This window comes from Ciconia boyciana, chromosome 4, assembly GCF_034638445.1.
Source record: "Ciconia boyciana chromosome 4, ASM3463844v1, whole genome shotgun sequence".
Taxonomy (NCBI): domain Eukaryota; kingdom Metazoa; phylum Chordata; class Aves; order Ciconiiformes; family Ciconiidae; genus Ciconia; species Ciconia boyciana.
This window is the reverse complement of record NC_132937.1, coordinates 72,693,471-72,708,902: the sequence shown is the minus strand read 5'-3', so window position 1 is coordinate 72,708,902 and position 15,432 is coordinate 72,693,471. Positions and strand designations below refer to the sequence as shown.

At 43.6% G+C, this 15,432-nt stretch overlaps 1 protein-coding gene across 1 annotated transcript in view; it reads right to left on the bottom strand.

Annotated features, from left to right (window-relative positions):
- Nucleotides 1–15,244: 15,244 nt before the first annotated feature.
- The window catches only part of TRABD2A (TraB domain containing 2A), an 81,036-nt gene continuing 80,848 nt past the window's right edge, over nt 15,245–15,432 (bottom strand). Inside the window, exon 7 of the mRNA XM_072860008.1 lies at nt 15,245–15,410. Within this exon, the coding sequence (XP_072716109.1) occupies nt 15,245–15,410 (166 nt within the window). The remainder of the gene's footprint in view (nt 15,411–15,432) is intronic.

Genomic DNA, 15,432 nt, shown 5'->3' with positions numbered 1-15,432 from the left:
ACTGTGTAGCTTTGAGGACTAAACACAGATCTAGGAACCGCTTGTGGAGACCTGTGACAGAATACCAGTGTTTACCACAATAATTAAATTAGTGCATTAATCCAACAAAAAGCAAGTCCATAAAATTACTTCTGGAGACTCTTTTTCAAGCACAGCCATATTGTCAGGTTTCTGAAAACTGAAAAAAGCTTTACCTGTTTTCTTTAATCTCAAGAGGCTTCAGTGTAGCTAATGGGGGCCTATCAGAAGTTTGCTGAAGATGGCATTTGTGTGACCAAATACTGCAGCCTTGCCTTTTGCTTTGAGATGGAGGGAAATGTTTAACGCCACATCTGGAAGGCAGAACCTCTCTGGGCCCCAGAGCTTTGAAATTCAAAGGACCTGGAGAAGGCACACCAATCCAGAAGGCATTGGACAGGAGGACATGCACTGTGTAGATATGTTTTGCCTGTTAATTGACAGCTGTTCAGGCCTTGAGCATTTCTGACAGTGTGCGTAGATTTATGACCCAGACAGGCTGTATTTGAAATGCTGCATGACATACAGAATCAAGATGCAGCATATGATTCCACTGGGTGAATAGCTGATTCAAATCCCAGATATAAAACCCAAGAAGAGCAGTAAAATCAAAGAAACACAACTGATAGTTTTTGTCAGCACATCAGGAAGAAAGTGATTTATCTTCAAGAAAGGCAGTAGGGCTGGGAGTGGAAGTGGTTTTCTTTCACAGGGGGAGGAGGTAATAGCCTGGGGTCTCCTAAAGTAGGGTCACAAGTATACAGGCAGCCTGATGCCTTCCTATGGTCAGGATGGAATTCAGAGCACTTGTGGTTTGATTTTCTCTGAAAGACTGATGATAAAAGTACTTCGAAGGATTTGTAGATGGGTAAGACTTCACTTCAAGGTATCCCTCACAAGAGGAAGAGCAGTGGTCTGGCCAGGATTCAGGGGAATTGGCTGCCAAGACTGTACACTGCCCATTAATTCCCCCAAACACATGATACCTTGGAAAGCTGAATATTCTGAGATAGACTTCCCATCCTTAATACAGATGATGCCTCTAATGGTTTTAGTCCCTAAGTGTACTTTTCTCCCACATGATTTTATCACTCCCATCCAAGCACTTATATATTTAAGAATGTAACACCCCCATGTGGGAAGGAAGCACCCCTAGGTCCCTTCTTAAGAAAACGGACAGCAAGGCACATATAGAGCAAAACTACTTGTCTAAAACAGTTAAAAGACCTGTGCCCGAGCAAGGATCTGAACAAAGTACTTCAACTTCCCATTTCAGTGCTTTAACCATATATATTTTCTTGTCCCACAGACAACAATATGACAAACAGAACAGCAGACATAGCACAAAGACACTCTGTATGGTATAGAAAATGGTGAGGATATTGTGGAGGCTTAGTAACAACTTTGGCATATTCACCTGAAGTCCACATATTTCCACCCTGGGTAGCACTGCTTCCTACAGAAGTAACAAAAACCAGAGTGAATATTTTAAGAAGACAGTTAAGAATTTCCTTCCAAATCACCATTCAGGGACTAGCCAGGCCTGAAGAGTGGTGAGAAAAATAAGAAGAAATAACTGCCGGATAAAGTGAGGCAGAGATATATTTGTATTGCCAGCTGAAATAATTTTGGAATAAGACGCCCATAGCTTGTACCCAGATTAGCTGTTCCAAAGTCCTCAAGCAATCTTTGCTCCCTTTTGCATGATGAATATAAACTTCTAAAGCACGTGGGGAACATCTAGTGTTAGCTGAGGCATACTGCATATTCTGGCATCTTCGTGAATGGCTAAACAGCTGAATCACTCATAATCAATGACTATAAAAGAGTTCCTATGAAAACCAGGTCTTCTTACCTCAGGTCAAGATGAAGTATCCCAGAGATCAGGCAGGCATTACCATGAAAGGCACACATCATGTATTTGCTTGCTTTTTCTCAATGCCTGAATGCTGTTAGTGTCAGTTCTACTGGTATCCTGTTTAGACTTAGTAATAAATAAACAATCAGGAGCCTTCGGAAAGCAGGCTAAAGGAACAGTCTCAACTCAAAAGTGATGTGTTTTAGATAAACAAGTTTCTTAAGCAACATGAGTAGTGCTATGTTGGACTAGCTACAATGAATAGCAAAGGTCCCACCTTTTAACCTGCAAATCCTAGAAAGTCTATATGGAGGCATGCAGAGTGTCTTTCTCCAGTATCAGTCTATGGTGATGGCCGCAGTCCAAGAAGCCAGAAATACGCTCATCCTGCCAGAGAGGAGGAGAATTACTGCCCTGCAGAACAAGTCTATTACTGAATAGGAATGGATGGATGGCTTGATTAAGCAGGAGGAACATAAGAAAGGAGGGCGTGCATAGAGCTTGCTCAGAACTTCAAGCAGGGAATTAAGAGATCATAGGGGATGATGTGCATGCTCCAGACATGCTCTTTAGGATGATGGGGAATGGGAGGAGGCTGTGTTGCAGAGGAGATCATTCCAAAGCCAGCTGATGCTGGCATGCAGAGGTCAGCACAACTCAGACCCTCTTGCTACCACAGGAGCCTTTACCCCATTTGGTGACATACCAGTCAGCCCATTTTCTCCCCCTTTCTTCTCTTGTCATGTGTGACCTTGTCACGCTTCTCTAATGACCATCTTTCTTCCACAGTGTGACAGCAAGGCCCTAGGACCAGCAAATGCCTACAAACTTTCTGAAGGGGGTTAGCATGGGCCAGATCACAATCAAGCTGTGGCTGAAAGGGCTGTTTATTTCTTTTACTGTGTGGGTCCAGCCTTCCCCTGGTGCTCCAGAACAATCATTTGTCTAAGCTGGTGAGAATCTTTCCCTTGCTCTGTCTGGGGACCAAGTCCTAATACTTGGGGAGATATTTGGGACCCCAAAACTTTTTATCCAGGCCTCAATAGTAGACAAGACTCTGTTCGCTCAGCATCACATTATACTGACAGTGCTTGTCTGCTGAACCCCAACAATCTGGTCAGGCCAAACACTATATTCACTAGTTTTATATCACAGCTCTGTACACAGTTAGGAGAATAAAATGTTCTTTACCTTGCCATTTGTTTCCAAGAGAAAATTGGTGGGGAAGGAGAAGGCAGGATGTGCTCAGCTGGTATTATTTCCCCAAACAAAATGTGTTGGTATGGCCTGAGACTAACAGGTCCCAAAGTCCAAGATATATAGATACCTACCTCCAGCAGGCACATCCCATATGCTGCTCATGTGGTGCCTGCAGACCAAAACAGCAATTGCTTGCATGGCAAACCATAGGTGTATGAGGTGCTGGGAAAAATGCCTCAGCTCCCTGTGTGGGATAATGGCTGAGGTGACTTAAAAATTAGAACTTATATTCACACTTTTAGGTAAGGCACAGCATTGAAGAAGCTCCCCAGGTGGAATGTGGCTGACATGTAAGGACTCCATTCCATGGGAGTTCCCTAGGCCTGCAACCTTAGATGTTGGTAACGCCAGGGGAACTTGGTGTGCTGACTCTAAGAGGCGCTGCCCGGAGGGTGGAGTGGTGTGGAGATGCTGCGGCCAGGCTCTGCAATAATAGGGGAACTTAAAGGTGTCATGGAACTGGTAAGCTGCATATTTACTACCCTGGGCCAACAGCCTGCCACGTTTTTGACAAAATGCTGTCCTTTTGGTGAACTTTGCTCATTATAACATCATTATAATACCAAAACACACCTCCATCCCAAAAGCTACCCGCCTCCAAGGTGCGACCACCCCTCACTGAGCTTGCGCTTTGAATTTTTCTAGCTTATACCTTTAAAAGCGAAGCGAGAAAACTTTACACCAATCCTAAACAAAGGTATGTATGACTAGAGTCACTCAAGCTCCACCCGAAAGGTGAAAGATAGTATAAAATAGCTTAAGAGAAAGAGAATGTTAGGGAAGTACTACTTAGAGAATGTTAAGGTTAGTGGTACACCATCATGTACCACTCTGACGTTTGGGATCAGTCGACGGGCTGAGCCTCTCTTCCCCCCCATCGGGACGCCTTTGGGTAAGAGTCGAACACTTGGTTATATCAAGTGCCTCTGCGGAAAACTTAGAAATCTCTCTATATATAGAGTCGCTTTATTATCTTTAACGTGTTTGTGTCCGGCCGTGTTACTCATATTCTTGATCAACGCGTTGTGTCCGGCTGTGTTATATACATGTTTGTGTCCGGCCGTGTTATTCATACTCATATTCTTGGTATTTGCATGTGCTTTGCAGACAGTGAATTTATCACCGGTAATCCAAAGAATCTGTGTGTCTGTTGCTCTAATAAACTGCACTCTTCACTGCTCTGGCCGTGATAGTTCCTTCAACACAACCAGACTGGGGGGTGTAAAAATTAATGCTGTCGCCTTAGCGAAAGCCCTGAACTAATGAGTGGCTATACACACAGTCCTTAGAAAATAAACTGTTGACCAAGTCTGAGACTAAGACTACACCTAGCTGCACCTAGGCTCCTCTCTGAGAAGGAGTTTAGAAAGCAAGGGGGTCCTGTCTGAACCTTGTGACTCAACGGGAGGGTTCCCCCCCCCCCCCGCCACTCCTCAGACTCCTATTTGTATGTAACAGTAACTCTTAACGAACGCAACACCCTGTCCCTGGGGAGACTTATCCCTGTATCTGCTCTGGGAGCCAGCTAGCAGCCACACTCCCAGCAAGCCATACATGGTTCGCAAGCTCTGAGTAAGCTACAAATAGAGATCCTGAGATGCTGTCATCAGCTTCCTGTTTCACACCACCTTGATGCAGCCCATTTGGCTCAGTGCAAGGTGCTGGTCAGGAGGTCAGCTGCTCAGCTGACAGCTGCATCAGGACATGAGACGAGCTAATAGCTTCAAGTGTCATGCTAGCCATCTTTACAGCATCACCTGCAGTTTGTCCTTCCATGCTGCATTTCCGAAGACAGGGATACAGTTTTGTTTCTTAGTTTTAGCGCCATGGACTTGGTTTCAGCAAAGGAAGTTTTAAAATGTGAATTTGATACATTTTGTGCCCCGGACTGTGCTCTTGCTGTGACACAAATACAAGCTGCCAACAAAAAAAATCACTTGTCTTTCTGTCATTTTGGTTAGAGAATGTCCTGTGCAGTAGGTCTTGTAAGGGCATGTGGAAGGTAAGAGCCTCTGTTCATTAAGGTTATCTCATCAAGGACCTTTTCAGTGCAAAGGGGATAATAAGTAAAAGAGGAAGTGATAAGCAAGAACGCATAAAGACACAAACCTGGTACAAACAGATAAAAGAGATGATGCCAAGGATTAAAAGTTTTTAGTTACTAATTGATGGATGACTGCGGGAAGCTCCCTGGCACAGTTTTGGAGATGGCCACCTGGACTTTGTAACTGATAAGAAAGGGGAAAGAAGAGGAGTGTGAGGATTTGAGGTATTCAAGGGGGGCCTGAGGGACTATGCAAAATTTACAAAGAAATATTAAGTGGAAGTGGACTGGGGAGGAACAAAGCGGGGGAATAGCCAGAAAGTGGTATAAAAGGGCCTGTTGCATGTAAAGCTTTCCTGGTCAGTACGCTTGTTTGACCACACCCTGTGCCTGATCACTGCAGTTGGTCCTAACTTCTTATTAAATCCTTTCTTAACTACAGCAGGTGGGGGTCTTGGCCACCAGCCACTGGGATGGGAACAGCGTGTGTCCCGAAAACCAGTAACTGGGAGGGACTAGGGAGAATAAAGTAGGTGAGGGGCTCGGCTCCAGTGCCTGGAGTGGGACCTCAAGTCACAGGCACATGTGCCTGGCACCAGTTGCTGTGAGGCGGAACAGGGTCTGTATCTTACACAAACCTGCCATGTGCAGGGGTGGGGTGTACTTCACTGGCAAACCTCAAGCTGTACCAATGAGCAAGTAGGAGGTGCTGGGCCTGGGCAGAGGTACCAAGTAGGTACCTGTGCTGGTAAGTGAGGGGATGGTGAGGGTGGGGTACCTGTGAGATGAGTGTGTGAGTTCTGGATCTGTTAGCTGGACGAGATGGTGAGTAGGAGACCTGTGAAGTGTGTAAAAGGATTCAGGATCTGGGTGGGGGTGTTGGATGGACAGAGGGGTGAGCCATGCCAGTACAAGCCACAGCTGTGTGTGTGCTTATGAATTGAGGGGAGAGGGAGCGCACACGCTTTCACTAGTGAACTTCCATCTTTACCAGCTGAAGAGGAGGAGAGGACTTGGCTGTCTGTGCTTATGTTTCATGTGAGTCCTGTATGTGGGTGCCTTTGAAGGCAGTGCCTTGTCTGTGGCGGTGCGTGTGACCCACCGTGTCAGTGTCCTCTGTGCGTCTGTCTGTCTGTCTGCGATATGTGCTCAGGTTCACTACTGGTTGAACCTGCAACTGGGAAAGCAGCAGCCACATCCCTCAATCTGGGACAGAGACCCCTGGCTCCCTGGAGCAGGCTCCAGTTGCCAGGCACGAGGAATCCCCAGGCTCTGGAGCTGCTAGAGGTGGTGGCCACTTATAATACTGCTTAACATGTGTCCATGCATTTCAAGCCTAAATTCTAACTCACCTCTTGATCTCCCAATTTGAAGGCTAGCCTCATCATATCAGAGGATATAAAATTCACTAAAACTTCCTTCATCCTTAATTTTCTAGTCCACCAGTCAGTCTGGATTGAACCGTATTTCTTTTGGATACGAGAGGTCATGAAATAACAGATTCCCCAGGGAGGTCTGGCAGGGTATGTGCATCAAGACAGAGGTGATACAGAGCATTATGCATTATGCTTTTCCACATAAAGAGCAGACTGGCTTTAAACACCTCTGGTTCTACAGCACACTTAATCTGAATTAAAGAAACAGAACTAATGCATCAAGAATTGCGGTCCCCAAATTGCAAGCATGAAGAAATTTCAAAACAAATTTGAGTTTTAATGAAATTCAAGTGTAGGAAATTCCAAGTCAGATCTTGAACACATTACCAGAGGAAGTCACTAAGACTAAACAGATAAAAAATTCACTGAAGAATTGGGTATTTGAGGAATATTCAGCTTGATATTAGCAGCCACCACTGAAATTTTTGGAAAGGGTATTTTTGTCATTTTCCAGGCTGTAAATCAATCTCTGTACTATAGTTCATCACTGACACCTGTCTTCCTGGGCAAATTATTGTGTGTTTTTTCACAGTGGGTACAAGTAAATGTTTCCTGGATTATCAGTTTCTATTCCTGCTGTCAAAGTGCTGAACTGTTGAGAGAGAGGCTGACAGCTCTTCTGTAAACTGCTTTATTTGCCAAATTTCCTTTCTAGCTATTGAGTTCTTGGGCTAACCACAAGTGACGTTTTCAGAATTCTGAACACAATTGATTTTCCTCAAATCTGAGTCTTACCATGTAAAAAAACCTCCAGCATTATGGCTTTACCTCCCAAGCAGATAATGGACAACTGCACCCACAATAATCAATAAATAAACAATGCTGTGAATTCAGCTGAGTAGAGTACTTTTATTCTGTTTAAACTCCAACACATCCAGGCAATTCAAGCTTGAAGAAGCTTGAGCAAGCTTGGAGAGGCTCTCCTGCTAGCCTGTGACCCTTCAGCAAAATATGAATGGATCCTGGGCCACGTTTGGTGATTTCTGGTGGCAAAGACTTCATATTTTCTTGTATCATGGTGAATACGAAGAAGTTTCACCAGAGTGACATTGGTCCTAAGTCACCTTCTAGGGAGCAAGTTCCTTTGCAAAGCACCATTTTCATGATTATATTCTAATGCTATATGCAGCACAAATTTACTGGTGAGCAATGTAGGCTACAGAGGAAGTACACAACACTGCAGAAAAGAAATAGTGCTGCATGGCATTTAAGAAGCTAACATTTCAGCATAAGTCTAATGTGGGGAAAACAGCCTATGTACATGCACGTCTCACAGGAGCCTGGATATGGGTTGTCTACTTAGTAATGGAAATGCCTAAGTTCTTCTGAATGGATGTGTTTGCACAGTAGCAAAGTGCTTGGAAACGTTAAAGCCCCAAGACAAATGGCTGTTTTATGTGGCCTGCTAAGTACTGATCTGTAACTGCTGTACTTATGTTACAAATCTTTTTACCTTTCATGACAGGGTAGGAGCCTGATATTCAATGTTCTTGTTGCTTGTAGCATTTCTGCTCCAATTCTTTTAATAGCCTTTGTCTGTTTGATCCACTTAGGTGTGAGTTTATATACTTGAAGCTATATTGTCAAATAATCATCCAGTATGTTACAAAAGTCCAGCACAAAACTTCATGTGCCTTCCACGTGGAACTGAGGCCTGGCACCCATCATCGGAAGGTCTCAGAAAATTGCCTTGCCCGCTAGCAAACTCAGGGGCAGGCCAGTGAGTTCATACTTACTTACAACATTCCACTATGTTGAAATCATACCTATGAAATGCATTACCTGGGATGTTTTCAAAAGCCATGTACCAGATGAATTCGGCACATCATCACAATAACATAAGGTGTGACTGCGTGCAGCAGCACTCTATTGCAATGCAACTTGAAAAGACCGGGCTTATGTTCTTCTATTGCTAATTTCAACATAATCAAAATATCTGATTCTTACTATTGCTTTAGAAGGGGCCACCTCCTTTCACTGAACTCTACAAAAATGTTTTTAAGATTACAGTGAATACTTACTAAATTAATAAGAGGGGCTTTAAAAAATTCAAAACTTTGCTTTCTAGAAGGGGGAAGGAGATGAACACTCTATGGATTTTTTGATCTGAAGTGTTCAGTGCAGCTTTGTTAAGAGCTCTATTTCCCTATTAATCACAGGGTCAGAGCTTCTTTGTCTCTCTGAGTATGTCTATACCACCTGCTGCAACTCCATGAAGGGAGTTACCAGCTCTCAGTCCTCAAGGACTGTGGCTCCACCAGCAGCTAATCAGACCAGCCTCAAGCTGGCCCACTGTGCCGTACTGAGAAGACATACTGAGTAGGCAAAACCATCTCAGACAGTGTACATTGTGTCACGTGCAGTAACTCTGAACTCCCAGTACTGCAAGTAGGCAAGGTCTGAATCATTCAGCAGGCTGATCATCAGTGTTGTTTGTATCTTTTGAGATACTCTGCCACCACTTGATAACCTCAAACATGTCCCAGAAATGTTTACATGTTGAATCCAGTGACTATCAAATACACAGTACAGAAATGGCTGCGGGAAGGTGGCCTTCCAGCAGCTGATCACAGCTGTCCCTGGTAGATGCTAGTAATCAGCTCTTAAGCCATGCTCACCCATTGCTTAAGAAACATTTATACAGTTCATGCACCCTAAACAGAGAGGAACTATCTCCCCCCAGTTAACTTCTCAGTGGGTGCTAGACTGCACCTGAAGGAGCTGTGGCTTCAAATCCCCCCCAGCAGAGCGTGAGCTGAAAACAGGTCTTACCCAATATTTTAGCCCTAGAGCTACCTGACAGCAAAAAGGCATTAGCTCTGCTCCTTGTTTTGTGCGGACCCCAGAGGCAGTTCCCACACTCCGTGTCTACATGTAGAAAGCAGGTCCCCTGACCACCTGCTGGTACTGCCTAAAATTGCACAAACTAATTCAGAGCCAGGGTGGAGGGTGCAGAGAGGAGGAGTAAGGAGAACTGAGACAAAGCACAAATAGTAACATTTGCCAGGAAACAAAGGCAAAATATTGTTTCCTGTCTTCAGCTGCATAAACTTATAGTAACTTGAAGGGACGGTGTTAAAATAAACAAAATGAAAGAGATAATGCACAAAAGACCTGTAGTCATTTGTCACAAGCATCTGAGAGAGAGCTGTGACAGCAAAGTATTTGTCATCCTGCCTATTCAATTATTTATACATCTACAGACAAATTATATCAAGACACATCAAATGACATTTTAAAATCCAAAGCTTTCGCTTTTTGCAGTGTAGGAGGGAAAAAACTCTCCATGGGTTTTGTGACCTGAAGGATTAAGTGACTTGAGATACAAGTTGTATAATCAGAGGTAATTTAGCCACGGTCAAATAGAGTGTTTGCAGGGTGGAGGTTTTCTGAACTGTTTGATGCCCAGTTCCCTGGACACCAACAGGAAACAGCTGGCTGTTTGAGCACTGGAAAACCTAGCTCTTGGATAAGGCATAGCTGAACACTGCTGGAAATAGACATATGGAAGGACACACACCTCAGAAAGATTCAGGGGACCAAAGGCAGGAGTCTCAATTCTCTGCCTAGACCATAGGTGTCTTCAGAGCAGTCTTCAGAGTATAAGTGCCAGATGGCTGTTACTATTCTGAAGCACAGGAGAACACCCAGCAACACTGTGTCCTTCTAATTTTATTCCATTTAACCCACTTGATCTAGCTGTGGCCTGCTTACAGGCAGGAGTGTTAATATACCGTGATAGAGACTTTTTCCAGCCTTTACTGATACATACAGTGTTCTCGATAAGGACAAACCTGCACCATAACAGAACTGTGATCTTGAAAGGCAAATTAATTTCAGCACGAGACCTGACCTGAATAAACCTCATCTGCATTCACTGGTGGTTACAGGATAGCAGTCTGGATGAAGTGGAGTAGAATGGTAGAAAATGGTGATCAGTTTCACCATTTCACCATTTCATCATTTCACCATGTATATAACAAGATCACCTTTTCTTTTATTAATTTTCATGGCTTAGATTTTATTTTTTGTGACAAAGGGTAAATGACATGTTTTGTCCACATTTTCAAGACCACAAGCCACTGGAGAAATAAATCTTCTAAAGCACATTCCTTGGTTATCTAAGTAAGAGATTTCAGCCTGATTTCTACACACTGACTGTGTCACAGTGTTTTAAATAGCAGATCAAAAGGGGACATAACAACTCACTGAACTATACCAGCTTTTTATCTTACTTACGGAGTAATTGCAGCTTCAACTCTACTGGGAGAAGAACAGACCAGCCACGAGACTACCCTGGTGTTTGAAGAGAGGGCTCTACTCTTTCAGTGCCTGGCTCTTTTTTCACCAGTTGAAGAGCACCGTATTTTCCCCTGAAGCCTTGTTGCAGAGGGTACAAAAGGAGCACAGAGAAGAAAAGAAACAAAATGCTTAGATTTCTTCATTTCTATTTATTTACCTGCCTCTGTAACTCCCACACTTTTTCCCTCTAATCCATTTTAGAAGTACAATTTTGGTATATGAATGGTTAAAAACAGAAAAAACACCCTCTTTCTAAAGTTTCAAAGTGAAAGGAAACAAATGTGAAGCACTGAGAAAGGTTTTTGGCATTACTCTGTGTTCTTTTATGCTACTGCACCTTTAAAATAACAAAACCATGAAAGCTCCTTAAGGAGTGTCAGAGGTTAGAGTGAGGTAATCCACACAGTTTATGCATCCCCTCTCACATTTTTATAATTATCGCTTAGAAGGGATGTGTACATTTTTAGACCCTATCTGAAGAACAAGGATTTTTTTTTTTTCTTTCAGTAATTTTATTTTTCACATCCTAATCTGAAAGAGTTTGAAAGTAAACTGGCACTGGATCCCCAGCTTGCTAAGGGGCATTCACAGTTCACAGAAAAGCTGTGTCAGATAAGAGCACATTACTGTGTATGAAAGCACATTGAGTGAAGTCATGCCTCCTGCAATGCTTCGCAAGAAATCCCAGTTGCTAACCAAATATCGTATCAGAAAATAAAGCTTCAGTGTATTAAAAGCGATGAGCAGCAGAAAGGAAAAACTGAAATTGCAGGAGGTAGCTGTTGGAAGGTCAACGAAGTTCAAAACAAATGGTGTCTAACGCCTGGTCCATTTCTTCAGCAAGTAGAAATAAAGTGCAAGTGCTGACTATCTCAGGAAACAGGAATTTATAAGCAAGCCCTTTTCCCAAGGAGGATGTTTGTCTGCCTTTTTTTCCTAGCTATATACATAAATGTGAAGTTTTATAATAATTAAAAAGCATATATCATAACGCAGTAGTTCATTAGCAAAGCTTAGTCAAGCAACAAATATTCACAAGAATTCACAATACACTGCTGAACATCAGTGATGGCTATAACCTATATTCTGTAACATTACAATTTAATCCAGGGGGTGTGTGGAATTATATTATCAAACCAGTACATTTTGGAGGGGGTAGGTTTTTAATTTCTGCTAATAACTTTGCCAATATCGGCCTCCCAACAAAGACAGAGAAATCTTGACCACAAGGAACCCATGGCAAGAGTCCAAGTCATCTCAAAACAGATCTCTTCACAGAGAACATCGGAGAGATGATTTATGAAAACAATTTAAGCAGGGAGGGGAACAGCAAAGTGCACAGGCTAATTAGTAAGTATAAAGAATGCAAAAGGGAGACCAGGATGTTCAGATATAACAAAGAACGCTTTGTTATAGCACTTAGAGGACATGGAGGCACCTAGCTCAGGAGACAACAGGAGATTTCAGCCCCTGGACTGAAGAAAGAAGTACCTGCACCTTCACAGTGTTTTTTGAATCAAGTCTGCTACTCATCACGAGCCTGACTGAATCTCAATTGCAAGGCAACAAAAGCTACCTCAGCTGCTTGAGGGGGACAGAGAGAGGGACAGTGAAATCTTCCAGGCACATGATGGGAATGCTTGCTTTCCTGACGCTCTGTGGCCCAGAGAAGGGTGGTACCTGAGCAGACCTTGGCCATTAGGATGGCTCCTTGGCCTGTTCCAATTCTGGCAAACTTTTCTTGTTCTGGAACTAGAGAGGAACAATTGGACCCAGACCTAGCACTCCCCAGTGGTCACTGTAAACAGCTGAGTAGCATGTGCAGCTGGAGTGAGGCTCTGCTCTCCATACCAGTCACAGTTTCAAGACCTTTGTGTCCCATGGCCAGTCGGCAACAACTGGTCTGGAAGAAAAAGTGAGGGGCAGGAACCACCAGTTTAGATCACAGGTATCAAGCCAAGCCCGTGAGACCCTCAAAAATACCTTGAAAAAATTTGATTACTTTGCAGAAAGACTCCCAGGATGCAGCCTCTGTAGGCACACAATCCATCACAGTTTAAGGACATCTCCATTTCCCTCACACAGCCAGGTACTTGGAAAGAGGTTACAAAATTAGTTACACCACCAAAACTGAATTATCCATAGTGCCACTTCAGGTCTCTGTTATTCCTGAGTGTTTTATAATTACTCTTTCCTCATGCCAAACTAAGAAAAACATTTGTGGCTGTTCCACTCGCCTCAGCCCCCCTCACAGAGGCGAAGCTCAGGGGCAACCATGGAGGAGGGAACAAAGGGAAAAGTCAGCCTGTGGCTATTTTACACAGCAGCCTTTGTCTTGTAATGGAGAAAAAAAAATGTAAGCTCTGCCTTCAGCCCCTTCTCCCAGTGCTTCCAGAGCCCTTTGGACCTGTGCCACACTTCATCATGCACTTCTGAAGGACAGAGGACAGGCACAGGAGAAGCAATACAGGTGGAGGAGAAGCAAAGGCTAGCAAGTGGCAGAACACACTCTGACGTAGTGTTTTTGGTGGCCCCCTCAGATGCACTGGTAAATACACAAGTATGTTCTCAGTTTGTCAGGCCTGCAGTGCATCTTTACAACTAAACCATCCCCCACCTGATCTGCTCTCCTCAGGTCATATTCAGGCCAAGGAAAATAGCTCCAGACCCACCAGGTCTATGACAGTTTACACCAGTGAAAGACCAACCTGAGAGAGAGACAGGGGAGAGCACATCCCCAGCCTGGCTGCTGTGTAAAGCCAAGGAAACCAGAATGCATTTGGGACCCTGAGGTCTTGTAGTATTCCCTATAGGAAGGAATATACGATGAAATGGTGCTGTCTTCTACCCCAGCCCAGATATATTTCGTTCCCCACAGTGCTGCTGCAAACTGCAATATTTAGCCTTTCTTTTCTCTGTTTTCCCCAACAAACTGAAGCTTTGTTCAGGTTCAGTCCTGAAGGGGGACTGAAATTTGAGATGAAGAGATGAAAAGCCTGTTAGGAAAGCTGGAACCATTTGCTCCTCCCCCTCCAATGTGCAGTAGAAGGATGAGAAAAAGAGGTACTTCTTATAGGCAATGAAAAAAGTAGTGAAACACGCGTACATGCATAGGAACGGAAAACTGAGGGTTCGTTTTCTCACTGGGGCAGGTGACTGCTGTGTTTCCAAGGTACCAGGCTCAGCATATTGGCTCCAAGCCCTCCCATGGATGAATCTTATGAGACCTTCCCAGGCAATGAAACCTTCCCAAGAGGAGGGAGGGGTATGTTGCTCACAAAATGAGTCAGTGTGATCACAAGAGGCTGTCCTGTACAAAGACAGAAAACCATACATCACGACTTCCAAGCTTCCTACATCCAACAGTCAACAGCATATCCTTTTTAAGTAGATGGCAAAGGACTCAATTTGGAAAGTCTAAGAATTTCCATCGAAATCAGTAGAAAACTTGCACAGATTTCCTAGAATGAAGTCTAACTGTGCAGAAAAGGAAAAGAAAGTGCTTTCTCCCCAAAAGGGAATCCAGCTATAAAACAACAATATATTCGTGATTTGGAAAGAGAGGGAAAACCTGCACCTGGGCTTCTCCAATCACCTCTTGAGAACTTCTTATTTTGGAGGCATCAAACAATATGACTGTGAAGCTCCCCAGGCAATTTTTTTTTTTCTTAAAAGTACATTAGTTTGTGCTTACGAGACTTGTACGGCCATTGGAGGTTCAGGTGTACCCATCTTACAACACCACCAAACAGATGGCAGAAACATTCTGTTCACAAGTCTTTACTGTTTTATTCCATTGTAGAAGGTGTTGTCATGAACCTTTATATGTAATCTGGAGCCCTAACAAGCAAGAATTAAAAGCACTACCAGTAGAGACATAAAATACCAACCTCTCTTTCCCAGCTGTGCTCATATGACCAAAATATTCTGTTCTAATAAACAAGTTAGTGGTGTGTAAATCCTCTTACAAGGCACTGAAGGTGAAAAAAATGTAATTTAGTTGGGCTCATACAGCTAAGCAACAGCTATGTTATAGCAACATTATAATTTCCCCAAGGCATTATGGGATAACATGAAATCATTCTTCTGCAAGAGAAGGATAAATAACACTTTCATTAAAATATCTTCTCCTGTATTGGGTAGGTCAAACCAGTTAATAGTGTTAATGATCCAGATTCAGGAAAAGGAGGCAGTTTAAGAACACCCCAAAGAACAGGTGTCCCACTCAGAGTCTTCCATTTTTGTTTTTTTCACATAAGTTTCTTTTTTCCTTTTTAAGGTGAGAGCCCTGCCACTTGGCTCCCCCTGTGTTTCAATGCAGCTTTGTCATATGCAAGTCAAAATCAGCAGCGAGAGGAAGAGAGAATGGGAAAGCTGGTGAGCGCTGCCAGTATCTGCATGAGCGTGACTAGACCGTCCGTAGCCCCGGGGCTGGGGTTCAACCGTGATGTAGCCATTAATGATGCGGATCCGGGGAGGAGGGTCGGTAGCACTGCAAGGCAAGAGAAGAACGT